This window comes from Aspergillus multicolor (assembly GCF_047715735.1).
Source record: "Aspergillus multicolor strain CBS 133.54 unplaced genomic scaffold BDW74scaffold_28, whole genome shotgun sequence".
Classification (NCBI taxonomy): domain Eukaryota; kingdom Fungi; phylum Ascomycota; class Eurotiomycetes; order Eurotiales; family Aspergillaceae; genus Aspergillus; species Aspergillus multicolor.
The window spans coordinates 305,992-323,973 of NW_027395979.1; the positions used below are offsets into that span (position 1 = coordinate 305,992).

General features: G+C 49.7%; 7 protein-coding genes across 7 annotated transcripts; 5 read left to right on the plus strand and 2 right to left on the minus strand.

The window, feature by feature from the left end:
• Positions 1 to 50: 50 nt before the first annotated feature.
• On the plus strand, positions 51 to 1,356 carry BDW74DRAFT_169986 (RNA-binding protein; the record flags this gene model as incomplete). The annotated part of the gene is made up of 3 exons (XM_073727088.1): positions 51 to 253; positions 311 to 415; positions 471 to 1,356. 3 exons carry the CDS (start codon positions 51 to 53, stop codon positions 1,354 to 1,356), a joined length of 1,194 nt encoding a protein of 397 aa, XP_073580531.1.
• Positions 1,357 to 2,660: 1,304 nt separating this feature from the next.
• Positions 2,661 to 5,057, plus strand: BDW74DRAFT_70441 (uncharacterized protein). Its single transcript, XM_073733496.1, has 6 exons — positions 2,661 to 2,929; positions 2,993 to 3,236; positions 3,301 to 3,344; positions 3,404 to 3,415; positions 3,486 to 3,689; positions 3,744 to 5,057. Exons 1-6 carry the CDS (start codon positions 2,833 to 2,835, stop codon positions 4,859 to 4,861), a joined length of 1,719 nt encoding a protein of 572 aa, XP_073580532.1. The 5' UTR covers positions 2,661 to 2,832; the 3' UTR covers positions 4,862 to 5,057.
• Positions 5,058 to 5,291: 234 nt separating this feature from the next.
• On the plus strand, positions 5,292 to 7,003 carry BDW74DRAFT_181523 (uncharacterized protein; the record flags this gene model as incomplete). The annotated part of the gene is made up of 3 exons (XM_073730049.1): positions 5,292 to 5,834; positions 5,904 to 6,261; positions 6,312 to 7,003. 3 exons carry the CDS (start codon positions 5,292 to 5,294, stop codon positions 7,001 to 7,003), a joined length of 1,593 nt encoding a protein of 530 aa, XP_073580533.1.
• A 1,176-nt stretch (positions 7,004 to 8,179) lies between these two features.
• Positions 8,180 to 11,706, minus strand: somA (putative cAMP-dependent protein kinase pathway protein (Som1)). Its single transcript, XM_073731424.1, has 5 exons — positions 10,724 to 11,706; positions 10,490 to 10,659; positions 9,114 to 10,404; positions 8,785 to 9,054; positions 8,180 to 8,724 (listed from the first exon to the last, which is right to left on the minus strand). The coding sequence occupies exons 1-5, from the start codon at positions 11,210 to 11,212 to the stop codon at positions 8,557 to 8,559; spliced, it is 2,388 nt and encodes a 795-aa protein (XP_073580534.1). The 5' UTR covers positions 11,213 to 11,706; the 3' UTR covers positions 8,180 to 8,556.
• Positions 11,707 to 13,276: 1,570 nt separating this feature from the next.
• Positions 13,277 to 14,448, minus strand: BDW74DRAFT_159616 (TRAPP complex core subunit BET3). Its single transcript, XM_073725481.1, has 5 exons — positions 14,289 to 14,448; positions 14,219 to 14,227; positions 13,905 to 14,124; positions 13,644 to 13,835; positions 13,277 to 13,585 (listed from the first exon to the last, which is right to left on the minus strand). The coding sequence occupies exons 1-5, from the start codon at positions 14,324 to 14,326 to the stop codon at positions 13,466 to 13,468; spliced, it is 579 nt and encodes a 192-aa protein (XP_073580535.1). The 5' UTR covers positions 14,327 to 14,448; the 3' UTR covers positions 13,277 to 13,465.
• A 109-nt stretch (positions 14,449 to 14,557) lies between these two features.
• Positions 14,558 to 16,485, plus strand: BDW74DRAFT_70568 (WD40 repeat domain-containing protein). The gene is made up of 6 exons (XM_073733497.1): positions 14,558 to 14,788; positions 14,841 to 14,886; positions 14,940 to 15,020; positions 15,076 to 15,831; positions 15,876 to 16,150; positions 16,430 to 16,485. Exons 1-5 carry the CDS (start codon positions 14,645 to 14,647, stop codon positions 15,926 to 15,928), a joined length of 1,080 nt encoding a protein of 359 aa, XP_073580536.1. The 5' UTR covers positions 14,558 to 14,644; the 3' UTR covers positions 15,929 to 16,150; positions 16,430 to 16,485.
• On the plus strand, positions 16,316 to 17,829 carry BDW74DRAFT_70572 (uncharacterized protein). The gene is made up of 3 exons (XM_073733498.1): positions 16,316 to 17,028; positions 17,078 to 17,397; positions 17,447 to 17,829. Exons 1-3 carry the CDS (start codon positions 16,764 to 16,766, stop codon positions 17,639 to 17,641), a joined length of 780 nt encoding a protein of 259 aa, XP_073580537.1. The 5' UTR covers positions 16,316 to 16,763; the 3' UTR covers positions 17,642 to 17,829.
• The last annotated feature ends 153 nt before the right edge of the window (positions 17,830 to 17,982 follow it).

The window sequence follows — 17,982 nt, forward strand, 5'->3', positions numbered from 1 at the left end:
CACACAGCCAGCACTATCAATATTTTTACCTGCTCAGAAATCTATCCAAAATGTCCTTCCAGAATTTCGATTCTTTCCAAAACCAGCACCCAGCGGCCGATGCAGCCGCTGCTGCTCCTGGTGCTCCAGCTACCGCTGACACTACCATGACCGGACAGGCAGACCCTTCAACTGCCCCATTCCAAGGTCCCGCTCCGGGCGAGGGTGCTCCTGCGGTTCCTCAGCAGGGTAACGAGGGCAAGACTACTCTCTGGTATGTGCAAGAAAACCAGTGCTTTTCATATGGTGATGTTCTGACCTTTCAATACAGGATGGGGGAGCTTGAACCTTGGATCGACGAGAACTTCGTTCGTAACCTCTGGTTCCAGATGGGCGAGCAGGTCAACGTGAAAATGATTCGCGACAAGTTTTCTGGGTGAGCACATTGCATTCTATCAAGTCATGAAGAGCGACGATCCTAATGTTGGTAGTAGGAGCAATGCCGGTTACTGTTTCGTTGACTTCGCCACTCCCGCCGCTGCGGGCAAGGCTCTTTCTTTGAACGGCACTCCGATGCCGAACACCAACCGTCTTTTCAAGCTGAACTGGGCCACTGGTGGCGGCCTTGCTGATCGTAGTCGCGATGACCGTGGCCCCGAATACTCCATCTTTGTTGGTGACTTGGGCCCCGAGGTCAACGAATACGTCCTTGTTTCCCTCTTCCAGAGCCGCTTCCCGTCATGCAAGTCCGCGAAGATCATGACAGACCCCATCAGCGGCATGTCTCGTGGCTATGGTTTCGTTCGCTTCTCTGACGAGAACGACCAACAGCGTGCGCTCAGCGAGATGCAAGGGGTTTACTGCGGTAACCGCCCCATGCGCATCTCCACAGCCACTCCTAAGAATAAGGGTCCTGGTGTTGTTCCTGGCGGTATGGGCATGCCTGGCCCCGCTGGCATGTACCCGCCCATGGGTGCTCCGCCTATGGGCTTTTATGGCGCTCCCCAACCCATGAACCAGTTCACTGATCCCAACAACACGACTGTCTTCGTTGGTGGCCTCTCCGGATATGTTACCGAGGATGAGCTTCGTTCGTTCTTCCAAGGATTCGGCGAAATCACTTACGTCAAGATTCCTCCCGGAAAGGGATGTGGTTTCGTCCAATTCGTCCAGCGCCATGCTGCGGAGATGGCCATCAACCAGATGCAGGGTTACCCCATTGGAAACTCGCGTGTGCGTTTGAGCTGGGGTCGCTCGCAGAACAACTCCGGCCCTGCTGGCAGCCCTTACCGGCCCGCTCCTCCCCCTCCTCCCATGTATCTCCCCCCTCAACATCAGTACGGCGGATTCGCACCCATGAAGGTCAGTCTTTCTTGATCTCCAAGCCCACGCACCCATCTCTAGTATTCGCTAACCGAATTATTGTAGTAAAATTTCTGCGTCTACTCGGGTGAGATGGAGCAACAGGAGCTCGCTCCGCTTTCAAATGGGTCTTTCATTCATACAGGTTCAGCTTTGGGACAGTTTCCACTATGCAATGGTTCTTGACGGACCCAGTCTCCTGTTTTTATTTGCGTCATGTGTGCAGCGCTTCCATCTTTAACAATACCTGAGTCTTTATTGCACTTCTCAAGTCTTCGAGCTTTTTACCCACCTTGCCTACGAACTCGGAATCGCATGTGATTCCGTCTTTCACTATTTCTTTCTCTTCTCACTTTTTTTTTTCCATCCAAATTTTCTTTCCTGTTCTCTGCTGTCATATTGAAATCTTAGCTCATTTCTCGTACGTCGCCAATTCTATGCGCGTCATTTTCTGTACCTCATGGGGTGGCAATTTGCAAAAAAGTTTGCTCTGCGGGTGTCCGGAAGGTAATAATGAATTCTGTCGCGTTTTCGTGATGCTGAATGATGATTTCTGTTACTAGACTGCCTGTACAACATCATTTTGTTGGCGTCGTGTACTCGGTCCATTCCCTGCTTCTCTGCTACGGCATTGCTTCAATCGTCGTCTACGATCTGCCTGTTTTTACTACTGCGTCTGGATCTCCTTCCATGTTCTTGCCAGTCGTCATTCGCCTGTAATCGCTGAGCTTAATGCCATGATGATGCTTTCATTTTCTGCCACTCCTTGTTTTTGGAGTCCCGGTTGAAGGTTCCATGCTGATTTGATTCAAAGGATCGATTTCCTGTTGGATGTGCGGCGAGCAATTGCTGGCAGAGTGTTCCCATTTGAGTCACCTCTTCCTCCCTCTTCTTTTAGGACTTTTCGTTGCATCTTCGGATGTTGGCCACCCTTCCTAGTGTTTTGTCTTATGGATGATTCCCCTGTTCGATATGCTGAGCGATCACTCCGTTGTTTAGCGCCGGCGCTTCATTTGTGTTTGAGTTGAGATTGCGAGGTCAGTGTGAGCGTCACCCTTGACGTCTCGGACGTATAGATCTCCAACAACGACGACCAAATTTTTCATTCTGTCTCCCAGTCGGGATCAACTCCTCCCAATAGATAGGGTTCTCCGTCATCGAGTCACAATATATCCCGAGATTGCTATGCCTATACATTTGCATTGACTGTGTTTGACACAGTGCCTGCTAAACAGGCAGGCGCCTCTAACTCGTACCTTAGGCCGGTTATGGCAGGAGCCTCCCTTCATCTGCATCAACCGGCTACTCTCTTCTGCCCCTTCCACCAACTACTCCCTTCAAACCATCCATCCTTTTTGATCCTACCTACTTGTTGATGTGGCCGTGTTGTTACCCCTGATATTTTCTACTTTGATCCGAGTCCCAGCTCCAGATTCTTCGTTTCTCATTTTATTAAACAAATCAGCAACAGCGTTACGCGACTCGGTCAGGATGCGGTATGAGAACTGGGACGTGCTTTTATTCCCTGCGAAGTCCAAGGTGCCTATACAGGAATTCAAAACGCAATGTTTTGTGACCCGTGATCGAGGTACGTACCTTCAACACCTCGAGCGATTCATCTATCTTGACAATGTATTGTTGTTTGTTCTAGATTCTCCTTACCTGCACAATCCTGCCTTCTTCGGCTCGGCTGCCTATTACCAGCCGCAGGGCAACTTGGGTCACTTGCCTGTTCTCACTACTTTCATTCCGAGTCTCCCTGAAGATAGTCCTTTTCGAGTGTCCATCCACAGCTGGGAGAAACCGCATGTGAGCCGCTTGATGGAAAGCTTGCTGCAGCCGGATGACGCCTCGCTGTTCGAGGTTAGAGTCTTTGTGGACGGGTTGTGCGTGGCGTAAGTCATTTCTAATGTCAATGGTGTTGAATATTAATGCTAATAAGTCGGTGTGGTCGTCTAGAGGAAGCGTCTTTTCTCCGCGAATCAACTGGCCGCATGTCATTGGTAAGTTGCTCGCAATCAGACGGGATATTTTGCGACCAGAGACTAATGCTACAGAATAGATCTGAGTTCCCGTGAGTCCATTCTCATCCGATCTGCGTACCCAAGCTGGAACCTATACCTGACGTCTATTACCCATATAAGATGTAGACAAAAATGGCAACCAAGACACCCTGCGTTTTCCCTCATTCCACCAGGAAATACTTGAGCAGAGACACTGGGATGCAGGTGACCTCCATGGAAGAATCAGGGTAGTGATCGCGGAAGGGTTTGCGCGCCCACACCGCAACCCTCCCTTTGAGCGAGTCAAGGAAATCATTGCGTTCGCGTTTCAGCACGCGCCTCTCAGTAAGTCGATCTGATGAGCCTCGCAATATGAGCTTACCGGCTCACGTTGGCTAGATGTTTTGGAGTACTCTAGTATTGCCTGGCCAAACACTTCTATGTGGAGCAAGGAACCGCGTCTTTTCAAGTATAACGCAGGAAGTATGGTGAACGATCTCAAAGAGGCAGAAGAGACACACGCTCATTCTCCAGCTGCTCGACCCGATGAAATTCGCCCCCCCGCCACGGTAACCGGACAAATCGGTAATCCCTCCGCCCTGACTCTGTGGAGGAACAGGAACTATCAGGGCCCCCTACCGCAATGGCAAGGGAACAACAGAGATCCTCGCTGGGCTGCTCCGGAGACTGCCTTTTCTGATCCATTTATTGACCCATACGTTCTCGATCCCGCTGCACGCCATCGAGGCGCTAGACAGTCTTGGGAAGACATATCAATGCCGGATTACGTCTCCAGTTCCAGCGGTAGTCGAGCAATCTCGAGCATGACGGGGATTAGCTACGAGCATAGCAAACACCCTAGTCTTGTCGCTCCAATCGGCGAAGAAGCGTACAACCAGTTGATTCAAGCTCTCAGCCCTACGAAGCAGGTTGCGTCCAGCACTCAGGTACCAATATCTACCTCCATCGCTGTTGCTGTACCTATGGGAGCCAAACTCTCAGCAGCAGCAGAAGCACGCTCTGCGTCCTATCGCAAGGGCGGAAACAACCGCGCCTCCGCCAGTATTTTAGAGGACATATCTTGTGCTAGCTCTCGCGATGCGTCCGAATCCAGTGCCAAATCAAACACCGCTTTACCCGAGATTGCTGCTGAACGAGGAGTAGCAACCAAACTTCACGCGAGTCCCAGTGGACCTGTCAAGAGTAGAAAGGAAGGCATCTCAGTGGAGAACAAGGAGAACGAAGCAGAGAAGACGCGTAGAGAGAGTGATAAAGCACGCCAAACGCCTTCTAAATTGAACGTGCGAACTATCGGTGGCGTTGAAACACCAGCTGATGGCAGAAAGAGACGTTCGCTCAATTCGAGTCGAGATGACGGTCTCTCCATTAACAGAAAGGAGCCGGTGCTTATCTCTCCTACTCAGGATCTTACCAGGGTAAAGGACAAGCAAGACGGGTTTGACAGTTTTCTTGATCCTCGGCCAACGCTTGTGACGGATGCTGGCGAGATTGAGTAGGACAGCCAACGAGATACCTATTTTTACGATCATCGATTTTGTCTTGATGACCATGTTGCCCACCATTTTCATTGCCGCGATATTACAAGTCCACGAGATGGGATCACCGTTGCAAGTGTGCGGAAATCACGGACGCCAGCTTTGCATTGTTGTACTATTCTTTCTACTGAGTCATACAAATCATCAATTACTACGTACCTCGAGAGTCTCGTCTTAAAATTATTGCATTCACTTGCGCCAAGTGGCAGCGTTTGCAGTATTTTGCCTAGTTGGGAGGGTGCAGCGTTGCCAACAACAACAATAACGGGAGCAACACATCTTGCTCTCTTCTACCCTCTTCCATCCCACATGGCACCCAACAATACTGGCGGCGTTTTGTCTAGCGCCCTCTATGAGCCCGTCATTTTCCCTCAGCACCGCTACCGAGATCATGGCCAGCAGGCAGGCGGAACAGCCAGCATTTGGCATGACCTCCTATCCTTCTTCATCATTCCAGCGCAGACAGAACTCGACGGGGTTCCTAGATTGGTCTGGTTATCCTTCGCCGTATCAATCTATGACCCCGTTCATCAATTACGGTAATCCGTCTTATCCGTATCCTACATCGAATACGCTTGTTCCTGCTACTATCTGTCCTGCTAGTATGTCCGGCTATAGAGTGACTCGCGAATTGCACGTCCCGGCCACTGTTTTGTCCACAACGCCTCGTCCAGGTCTGCGTACTCCTTTTCCTGCACATGCCGCACCTCCGCAAGCGAAGATACGGGTCAAAGTAGAGGAGCAAACCTCAGGCGAGTCAGACAACTTCATTAGTGCTCTATCACGTCACCAGCTCGCGAATCAGGTGGGACTGGCGAACGTGGTAGTCCGTGATCAAAACCAGGAGGTTGATGATTTGCTGAAGGTGCCATCACACCCTGAGTACGCGGATCAAGCAGGCAGAGCGAGCGAAGGAACTGGTGATAGAACTCAGGTACGTACACCTACAACGGCGAGTCAATGAAGGCCTTTGACATGTCGTGTTTGTTGACACTCCAAGTAGTCTACAAGAGCAATTGCTTCTCATACAGAACTCGTTACTCTTAGGGAACTGAATGTCGATTCAACAAGCGAGTCAAAGATACTCTACTACTTTGGTGTGTTAGCTACGGTCAAACGCCTCATTCCCATATTTGAATTCACAAAAGGCCGAAAGGATAGATACTGGGGGGTGAAGATGAGGATGTATGGAGATACATTCACTCGTTCTCATGTCTACGAGTCTCGGAGGTCTGCAAAAGTCTCCGTAAGCAGGGAGGCTCTGAAGAGACTGAAAGTTGAGTTTCCAAACTGGGTCGTCCCTGAACGACCTAAAGATTCGCTCGCACCTTCTGGCTGGGACTGGTTCAAAATTCTGGAAGGTAAGGCAGCAAGTCTGTACATCTACCTGCTCGCTAATCATTGATGGAAGAGTACTGCTATCATCAAAGCCTTCCCGCACCGGTCTATACCAAGTACGTTCATCACAAAGGGTACCGCCACGAGGTTGAGGTGGATGGCGGTGCGTACTTTGGACCTCTCAGGTACTACGCGGCAGAGCTACAGTCAAAACAAGGCGCAGCGCACGTGGCTCTCTACGAAGTCCTTGTGAGGGAATATGGCGGTAGAGTCGAGGCCGAGGGAGCTCTGAGACTGGAAAGGCCCGACGAGGCTCCATTGGCAGTTGTTCCTCGGGACCCCTATCGTAAGTCTGCACAACGAATGGTGTCTGAGGTCCTCGCGGATCTAAAGAGGCCTCGCGACACGCTGTCAGATGTGTCCACTCAAGACTTCCTTCATACGTCTATTGGCCAGCGTGCTCCAGCTAAAAGAAGGCTGGATGACCACGCAGGGTCAAGAAAAACCAGAAGACGCGGTGGTAGGAAGCGATCGCCGGCAACCACATCGCAACAAAAGCCAGCATCGGGAAACGCTAATCTGCAGCCATTGAAGAACTGCAAATTAGCGGCGGTGGAATCTACGGTAGTCAAAGAAGAGCGGCGCTGGAAACTCACGCCTTTTGAGATATTTCGCGAACTTGAAGGCATGGAGACTTGGCCTGTGAAATTAGAAAGTAACGTGAAGCTTTTGCCTCCCTATCTACGCCCTTTGAGTCCAGGCTAACGCAGATTGTATGACTCTTCCCTCTTGGGAAGAGTCGTGAGGTCAATGCTTGAAGAAGTTTGCAAACTGCTCACTTTGGAGCACCCTGAGATACTCATTGAGAGGACTGACGGCCGGCTAATTGAAACGGATGGTCAATACACTGCGGCCGCTTACTTCAAATCTGATCCGTTCCTGGTCAGGGCTGGGGCCATTGGGCGAGTCCAAACTTTTAGCGGCACTAAAGCTGCAGCGCACGGGGCCTGCGCTCAGCATGTCTGCGAGTATTTGATTGATCTTGTGAAGGAGGACATGGTGCTAGAGGAAAATGCAGCCAAGGAGCGCGAAGCGATTAGTCGATGGGGAGAAACTGCTGGAAAATGACTTGGGAATGATATTTGAGCATGAGAGGTGCATGAAGGATGGAACTGGTTATGGTGGTGCTTGGCTTCATGTCGGAGTATTCATTTTAGGGCTTGCCGATCCGAGATTATCAGGATTCTAAATTTCAAAGACAAGATGAAGCCCATGCGACTCGTCTCAATTCATCTTCCTGAAAAGGAATACATAAAAGCGCTCAACCCATATAAAGGTCTAAATGTCTTCCTCATTTTGTACGAAGTCAGGTTTTTCTACGACTGGACGTCAACCAGCCCGTTTGACTATCGCGCATCCATTCCGAAAGGAATGCGAATGACCATCTCTGCAAATTTTAGACGCAATCAATCCTAAAGCCATCCAGTCGTACATTCGCCCTCATCCTATTTGGTCCAAACTGAGTGCACTCGAGACTCGTACGGGCAAACCTAATTTGTAAAAAGGTTGTACAGAATTATCGGCAAAAGGGTATATCTAGCGTTTTAGATTTACACATGAGAGTGATATGGAAGAGGTATGAGATCCAAATGTGAATGGGTGAACAGCAAGAGGTGGAATTAATTTTTGCCTGATTCATGGAATCGTTCATAACGCAGTCAAAGCCAATAAGAATAGATGAGGTATTGACGCAAGCCCAAGTCAAAGACAACGCCACCAAGACAACAGACCAGGAGGCAATGATAGAGATCCAACAAGAAAAACCAAGAGCAAAGAAAGAAGAAGGATGGAAAAGAGAATTCTAGCCAGGCGAGAAACTTGGGTAGGTGGTCTTCTTGAGGATGGGTGACGCTAGAGTATCAATGTCGAAAGTCATTCGGAACTTCGAAATTAACCAAGTGTTGAGAGAAAAAGTGATAGTAGTAATATAGCAATGAAAGAAGAAGAATAAGAAGATTTAGAGGATCGGCGAAAGCGCAAATAGAGCAGCTTGATCACAAGTGAACGCGCAACAGCTCTGGCCAAAGTAAAAGTCCGTAAAGCGCACGCAAAGGAAAGATATGCAAGAACATGAATAAACCAACGCCAGTCTCACGGGCAGATATCCATATCCAAGATCGTGTCGGCACAGAAAATCAGGATTAAAAAAGGAAATGGAAAGAAAGCGAGAGGGTAATAGCCAACTGGACACGAGGTCGATGAATATACAAACAAAACATGGGTATATGGTAGCTTGGATTAAAAACCGCTGATTTCGTTTAGAGGCCATTTTCGGTACCAGTCTCTACACCGTCGGGATATGATATGCTTGGGTCGAACCCGAATCCTGCTGTGTCTGTGTCGGTGTTGAGGAATGTATCAAAATCGAAATTCTCAAGAATGTCCGGATTCTCCAGTGCGCTGAAATCTAAACTAAAAGCGGAGGCCTGGATTTAATGTTAGCATGTTCATGTCATAGACCCCAAAAAAGAAAGAGGCTGACTTACATCCGGCATGGCGAGATCGTTAAACGTTTGCTGGGTTTGATCAGGAGGTGGAGGCTGGACAAGAGTTTGCTGAGCGGGGGCGGATGTCGGTTGTGGAGGAGCGGCTGCAGTGGCATTTGCACCAGATTTATTGAAAGATTGATGGTGTTGCGGAGTAATCGGCGTCGCCGGCGTAGGAGTCGGCGGTTGCTCTGCCTCTGAGGACGGAGTAGCAGTTGTGTTGTTAGCTGCAGCAGCTGCTGCGGCCGCTGCTGTCTTCTTGTTTGGTCGCTACAAATGGTAAGCAAAGACAGTCGATAATCTTCAGGTGGAGTAACTGAAAAACAAACCTTGGCTCGGTCTTTCGTTTCTTTTTTCTTCGGCGCTGTCTTGGTGGTGGGCTGCGGAGTCGGGGGAGCAGCATTCCCAGTCTGGGGAGAAGGAGGAGGTTGACGACCGGTATTGGCAGTAGGAGGTTGAGGAGGTGGCATCGAATTCACACTCTGGGGCGTTCCGGTAGTGGGGGGTTGAATGATAGGAGACTGTTGCGATACCATGGGTTGACCTCCTGGCTGGGGAGGCCAGCCTCCATTCGGTATCCGGTTCGCCGCGCCAGCTAGGATCGGCTGGCCCATTGAAGAACCAGTGAACGTCGGGTTGGAGCTGGGTGGCCGCATACCGTTGGGACCCTGCATTCCATCCTGCATGCTCTTGATGTAGAACTGGCCTGCCATTTCAGGAGGCAATTGGCCGGTAAAATTCATCGAAGCCGGAGATCCACGGCCTTGCATCATCGCATCGGGGGCATTCGGTGAATTGGGAAGACCAGACTGGGCAATCTTGGGAGTGTTGCGCTTCATTTGATCGTTAGGAATCGGCGACGCTCCTGTCCTACTGCCCTGGGGAGAAGTGCCCGGTGGCATCTGGCCCGGTTGCTGTTGGCCTTGCTGGCCAGGCAATGGCTGACCATCGGGGCCACGAGCCATGCTGTCCTGCTCTTGACGAGCCATCATGAGTCGGCGTTTATTCTGCTGCTCGAGGAGCATGAGTTGCATTTGATAGTCCTGGAGAGCATGGTTACCATGCTGACCACCAGGAGTTTGGACCCCAGGCCTAACCTGCGCCATTTGGCCATTCGCGCCATAGAAGTCGCCGCCATTCATCTGATACATACCCGGGCCATCTGGCATGGTAACCAGATCAGCCTGATTCGGCATCACGCCGGTGTTCATTAAACCATTAGGCACGCCCTGGTTATTCATTGCTGAGCGAGAGTGATGTAGAGCCAAGTTTTGAGCATATACCTGGATTGGTTTTGGCTGTGCAGCCGGTCCCGATTGCTGAAAAGCACCAAACTGATTCGGGTTCATCACACGCGGTGTAAGCCCATTCTGCATAATCATTGGGTTCTGTTGGCCGGGTATCGACTGTCCCTGACCGCGTCCGTTGGGTGCCAATTGTTGCCCGTTGATGGGATTACCTTCGAGACGGGGACGTTTCGAGGGAGACGGCGCATTTTCGGCGGACGATGGAGAAGGCGGTCGGTGGCCATTCATATCGATATCAGAATGTTCCCGTTGCATTTGCATCATCGCGGCCTGTTGGTTCTTTTGCTGTAATTGCGCAAATTGCTGTTGCGAGCTATAGAAAACATCAGCGTCCGATTACCAACCACTGCTGAGAGTGGAAATGGTAGATCGCAGATAAAACAGGGAACGGCACATACAAGCCACCAGTATTGTTCTGCAGAGCGGCTTTCTGTAGAGTGTTCGGTAGGTTATTCGGAACGATACCGTTGCCACGCATGTTATTGAGCCGCCCCATTTGACCTGGCATCATTTGTTGTGGATTGCGATACATGTTGTTCTGTTGCTGCTCTCTAAGGCGCATGATATTCTGCAATGCAGCAGAGTTAGACGCTTGAAAAAGGGGAAGTTGAAAAGAAGAACCACGCTCATACCTGGTTGTGTTGAAGATATTGCCTCACATCAGGGCTGTTACCCTTCTTTCGCTGTGACCAGAAGAACTCCCAGAACAAACTGAACCAATCCAAGAGGAATGAGGAGGACTGGCTTTCGCCACTAAGATTGGGGCGAGGCAGGTCATCAGGAATCTTCAACTTGTCACCATCTTTACCGTCCGTCATCATCCCATCTCCATCAACACCATTCACGTCGCCCTCCCGGCGTTGACCAGGGCTTGTCTTGACAGGGGGTTCAGTGTTGAGCTTGATAGACTCGTCTTTCACAAGAGCTCGCGCACAGTCGTGATAACCGCGTTTCAAGAAGTAGTCGTAAATATAGGTATTGAGATTGATGATCATGACTTCGGGGGAATTATGCGTACTGCCGTCGTTACGGGGTAACATTGAACCATTATTGACCATCGGGACGCCTCCAACGGGACCACCGACACCGGGATTCATCCCAACAACATTCATCTGGTTCATGATGGCGTTTCAGTGAGTGTCACCTTCTCCTATTCGGATTGTCCTCGGCGGGAGCGACGAGTCAGATGGCTAATAGGCACATCCACGAGCTTGAAGCAAGACAATCTGAGAAAAGGCAGAGCTGAGGTGAAGGTAGGGAATGAGAAAGGGCGAGGAGAATATAATTATTTTAGGAAGGCGAAGGAAAGGGTACGGCGCTGGTGTAAAGGCGTTTGCACACTCAGGATCAAATGCGGATAAAACCAAAAGGAACTTTTCCCCCTGGACGGTATGAGAAATTCGAGAATCCGCCTGACGAGAGGCGCGAAGAGAAATTCGGATGTATTGGAGAAATCTGCTATAACATCGGTCAGAGGACCTCAGCAGTAGAGATCAACCGCGCAGAATAGCTGGACAATGCAGCGAGCGATTAGCGACACGAGGGAAGCAGCGAAGAAAGATCGGCGTTTATTGTGCAAGGAAGTCCGAAGAGCAGGCGCGCAAAGAGTACGTGGACAGGATAGATAGGAGGGAATGCTTTAACGGGAAAAAGGGAGTTGGTGATCAGAGCGCTCCGAGTGAATACGAAAAGCGAAGTGATGGAGTAATCTGGCGGAGATCAGGCCAGCGAGAGAGAAGAGGGGGCGGTAGGTGGAGGGAGGTAGGCGACCATCAAGATCAGATGCAGAGTTGGATCTCAATAGAGAAGCAGCGGAATAGAGAGGCAAATGGAAGGGTTGTAAAGAGAGCAGAAGGAAATCGAGGACGTGGATATCAGGCGCCGTGCCTGGAGAAGAGTGGTAGGTCAAGGTCAAGTTCTCAGACCGGCAGCCAGGACTTGGGGACTTGGGCGCTGCTTGATTCCCTCTCTTTCTGCTGGGCGGAAATCGCTTGTTCGGACCGGATTAACCTGGCCGGAACAAGGCGGGAGGGCTGGGAGATGCCGCTGCCAAGCGTAGATTGCAGAATGCAGCCAGAGGCGGCGAAAGTGATACAACCACAGAAAAAAGAACAAAAGGGACGAAAACGTGGAGACAACTAAAGTGCTAAGGGCTTACCTGCGGCCAATGGACACAGTTGGGCTGCGATAAGGAGAGTGGAATCGCAGAACGTAGAAAACGGATTCGGTGGTTGGGAGCAGGGTGGTCAGGTAAGGCGGACTCCGTCTCTGTCGCCGCAGACCTGCTTTACTGGCAATGTAATCTGATTTCTTCCCACAGAACAATTGTAGGATCAAAAAGCCTATGGATGTAGGTTATAACGAGGGAGGAGATCTTGGGATTAGACAGTGGTCTATCAAGCCGTGTAAAAAAGATGAAGGAAACGGCTCCGAATTGATGGACTGATCCAGGGTCGATGCATCAGTTGTTGCACTCAGGGTCCCAGTCAGTGCGTAATTTCCAGCACAGATAGTCCACTTCAGGTTTAGCGTGTCACGTGAGTCTCCTAGAACCTCTTGACCCTCCTTTACCGGAATTTGCGTCTAGTTCATGTGCGGAATGTCTACAACTTGGTCGAGGGCCGGGTAAACTGGTCTGTATAAACAGCACATTTTGGCAGGCATCTGCGGGCAGCTCGTGGTGGTCATGCAGATTAGCTCAATGTAATCGTCAGTCGCTTACCCCGGAGTGAACGCGTGGACGGGGCTGATCACTAAGCACTCCAACCCCAAAGAGTGATCATATAGTACAAGCATAGAGGCGATCATCAAGGTCGGCCAGCTGTAACCGGTTTCCATATACATTCCGTTGTTGTAGTATTAATTTGCTTGATTCTAAGTAATGGATGCCTCTTATAAGTCATGCTCTGGCCAAACCCTGAAGGCCGTTATCCTCAAGGCCATATTCGCATCAGGTGTTCAGAGTCCTTGTGTAGATAGATAAAATAGATACCTTTTTTCCGCTATGAGTTATGCATTTACCCCATGGAGTAGAATGTGCTTAAAAGGAATGCCTTAACTTATTGAGCAGATGCCCTATTATGTTTCTCCAACACGATTAATCTTCTGTCTAGTCTACCAGGTGTTGAATTTTATATACTCCATATAACTGATTTCTTTTCCGCAGATTACATCACATTATCAAGGCTTGGTCATGTTGCTTACAGTTTGAGCTGGTAGAACAGTGAGGAAGGTTAAAATAATATTTGTATCAATTTGTTGATATTGTCAACCGTGCTCCTTTTGATTTAGGACATTTCTAGCGGCATAAGAAAGATCACATCGCAAATCCCAAACACCAGACGCCGTGAGCTACCCGACAATACACTTCGTTATCACTCCTCCTCTGGCGGCATCTCATCTTCAATGTACCTCACAAGTGACACCCGCATCTCTGTTGTATCATCCCCCCGTAGAATATCGCTAACAAAGTGCGCTTCAATCTGCATTTGCACCTTAAAGAGAAAATCAATTACTGCAGAGTTCCGAGCGGGACTTGGCTTTTGAACTCACCATTTCTAGCGCGCCTCGCAGGACGCCACACAATATATTCGAAAACCACAGTTCGTCTTGCGCTCGCCCGTCATCTGGCAACTCGACGAAATCCGCTAGTGGATTTTCATCGAAGATCAGAGAAAACTGGTTGTTGTCGCTGGTCCAATTCGTCACGGTAGGTGTGATGTTCAGAAATATCTTGAATCCAACCTGGTCTATATCAGCATCACAGGAAGAATTTAGGCCGAGTCTGGTAGATTATCCAAGTGCTTATCGTACTTTCGAGATCATGTCCGCGGTTTCGCGGAAGTTGGCGCATCGGCCAGCGTTCGACTTTGCTAGAAAGTCCTCAATGAGACGCATTCCGATGTTATAACCCATTTTCTCCAGCTGCTTGTTTACTTCTTGATAGTTTCCGTCATAGTCCTGGCATAATTGTGCGACAATCGTCCCGTAAGTCAAAGTCACCAACTCCGCATTCACTTTATCGATCTTGTTTCTGCGAGAAACAGACGTTATTAGTTTGCCCGTTCGCGAGCGAACCCCTTGCCTATGGGAGTGAGATACTAGCCGGCGGCTTTCAGCTTACTGACTTCCAGAGTCTACCGAATGGACGCTGATGTTAGCGAGATACATTTAACACCAGAGTTATGAAGCGCTTACTCTTCTCCGATTCTGGCCACTTTAGTGGAGGATGACATATTTAGGACTTCTGTTCCAAGATTGCACAGACGAGACTCAGCGTAACGCGAAAGTCAGTGTTAGCCAGTGATTAATCACCAATGTAAACCCCCGCTCAAGCTGGGGTGGAGGCGGAGCTTTGAGCGCTTAGATCCCTGGCAAGCGTCTGCCGCGGCTAGCGTAGGCGTTACGTTACATACGGTACCTAGACACCGCCTGGAGGAGCCGCGTTTTTTCTTGATCGCGCTACCCGGTGATGACCTTTGCCTCAAAGTTCCGGACACTTTACAGCTCATTTGGCTTCTATCTATATAAGTTCCTTGCTCACTTCTTGAAACATGTCCGGCGAGAAGCGACCGGCACAAGCAGCCTTTGGCTCCTCTAGCCAATTGGTCGTGAAACGAAAGAAGTCCGATGGTGCACTCAATGATACCACAGCCGTTGTCAAGAGCTCGGCCCAGGATGGAACTCTCATACAAGCTGTATGAAAGACCTATCAAGATTGATGCCCATGGTGACTGACCCTTATTGCAGGTTCCCCGCACCAGTGGCCTTGATGCGCCGATCATGGAGCTCACAGGTGAGTTTGAATGCAGATACATGGTGGAATCGGTGCTGACCTGAAGAACTCAGGTCACTCTGGCGAAATCTTCGCCGCTCGATTTGATCCGACGGCGCAACATATTGCTTCAGGTTCCATGGATCGATCTATATGTACGTCAAGAGGCCAGGCATACCTCAAAAATATTGCTAACTTGGTTTGTCAAAGTACTCTGGAATACTTATGGGAATTGCGAAAATTACGGCATCTTATCTGGTCACAAAGGCGCGGTTCTTGACCTGCAGTGGTCGCGAGACTCCAAAACGATCTTCTCCGCTTCGGCCGATATGACACTTGCAAGTTGGGATATAGAATCTGGCCGGAGAATTCGGCGATACATGGGCCATGAAGAGGTCATAAACTGTCTCGAAATCAGCAAGAGGGGCCAAGAAATGTTGGTCAGCGCTAGCGACGATGGTACGATAGGGATTTGGGACCCGAGGCAAAAAGAGGCGGTTGAGTATTTGGAGACCGAACTACCTATTACCGCGGTGGCACAGTCTGAAGCTGGAAATGAAATATTTAGCGGAGGCATTGACAACACAATTCATGTCTGGGACATTCGAAAGAAGGCCATAGTCTACTCCATGGCCGGACACATGGATACTATTACCTCTCTCGAGATTTCGCCAGACTCGCAAACTCTTCTGTCCAACTCCTTCGACTCATCGGTACGTACTTGGGATATCCGGCCTTTCGCGCCAACCAACCGCCATATCAGGACATATGACGGCGCCCCGGTCGGACTAGAAAAGAACCTTATCCGAGCGAGCTGGAATCCGGCGGGTGACAAGATCGCCGCGGGAAGCGGTGATCGAAGCGTTGTGGTTTGGGACTCCAAGACCGGAAAGCTTTTGTACAAGCTTCCCGGACACAAGGGCACTGTAAATGATGTGCGATTCACGCCAAATAACGAGCCTATCAGTAAGTCCACCCGTCTAGAGTCCAAAACATTCTAATCCCCTTAGTTGTTTCTGCATCGTCCGACAGGAACTTGATGTTGGGTGAATTGGGTAAATGAAGGTGGCATCCTATGGGATGATCTCGCCCATACTATCGCAATAAAGGCTCAACCCCGCGGACAATGCCTAATCACCAGTCAAACAAAACAACACGGCATATAGCTTTCAAGCGCTGTTGTGAGGATAAGGGCGCCGCGACACTCCACCCAATTCGTCCGATGTCTTGCCTCTGGTCGTTACAAAGGGAATGTGTATAGTTGGATAAACCCCACTTAGAAAGGGTACGTCCTACAACTGAGCACCTTTCTATTTACGCTGTTTGGAGTAGGGACCGACTTTTTCGTTGGCTCAGGGCTTTAGGCCCACCCCATCTCAATCCTCTAGATGTTTTATTACCCGAACGCTTTTCTCATGTACCTTTACCAGGCACATGAGCAGCTTTGATTCTGGTATTGTTCTTCAATGGATAAAATGCCGGTGTCTCCATGTTATACTCCATACGCTAAACTAATGACCATCATCGTTTATGTTGATCCTGGCTAATATAGATGATACCTTAGACTCAAGACTCAACAAGCGTGCCCAGAAAAGTTGACTCCTTCTGTTTCATTACTCCACTATTCGTCCGGCTGGATAGAGGTGGTTGACTGGAAGGCAGTTTGAGTCGCTTAACTCGTTCATTGATCGGTGATAGATTTGAAAGGCCGGTTTCTTGACGCGACGTACACATCTTCGTTTCCAACCCCTCTAAGGTTTTTAGTTTGATAAGTAGGGCGGACGGATGCACCTTCTCCGAGTGCATTACCTGGGGCGACCCAACCCGTCCCCTTCGATCCTCGACACATTGATCCGAATTCAGCGTGAATTTTTAATGTGTGCTAGGTTCGCTTCGATATGCGTCCTTGGTTGACTCGTTCCAATCCATTCATTTACACCTTATCAATGCCATTGCAAGGCATTTTTACTCGCTTACCTTCTCTTCCTTCCTCAGCTGGAGCCTGCAGCCTGCCTAATATAGGCGCGCGCAGTGTATGGCAAAGGCCGCGGAGGACCCCTCATGCGCGATCCTGTCTGTCGATGATCAAAGACCGGACCATTCATTGGAAGCTTTTCAACCTGGTCCTCTCAACAGTCCTTCTCCTCATCAATCTCGCCATATGTAGGTCGTTACTCATACTTCTACCTTATGGTTATGCTTACATGTTCAGATATCGCTTTTGTTGTAATACGCGCGATTCAAGGCCCCTGGCTTTATATTGTGTTGACCCTCATACTTCTGACCATTGGAGTTATATGGTGTCACGCTCTATGCCGTTTCGTCGTAGCAGTCTATCAGTTCCCGAATTATACTGCCAATCTCGCCCTCCCAATCGAGATGACGGATACTGCTGGCTACGCCCATCCGAATCAGCCTATTCATGTCACTATGACCACTGACGAGGAACACTCCGCCGTGAGTCATGCCCATGACGCTCCGGGTAAAGTTACAGTCCCACCGCCGGCGTACGGCGTATGGAGAAATAGTGTGGTAAGCAGCGACACTGTTCTTGGTCTCTCAGCTGCTGATTTATATACAGCGACTTGATCCCAACCCGCTTCACTGGCAACGTGTCGACATCCAGCCGGCTATGCCGCAAACTGATGAAAGACGAGAGGAGACTTCAAATCGCAAAATACATGGTCATCCTCCGCCGAGCCACATGTCAGGTGACGGTGTTGAGTATGTGGTTGAAGCTTTGCCCAGGTCCTTGACTAAATATCTGAGGCGATAATGCCTATGCGCGGTGTCTACCCGAATGCACTATATGTCGTTTATTTCAAGAGGCGCAGCGTTCTCTTCGCCCAATATCCTCATCTCAGAGGCATTTTGGGGGCTCTTGACGTAGGATGAACCGGTCTCAGCTTTTACGTATCTCAATTAAGCGATTTGTCAAGAGGTTGGCACATTGTTTCTCAGACAGACTACTCCTTAGTTTGCCGTATATACTCCGTAAATCTATATCAAAAGGTTGAGCACTGATACCAACGTTTAGCCGGGAGCCTGGAACCTCCTAGTCAGTACCACGGTATAGCAATTTGTGCCGCGGATATTCTGTCGGCTATTTGCGAGTAT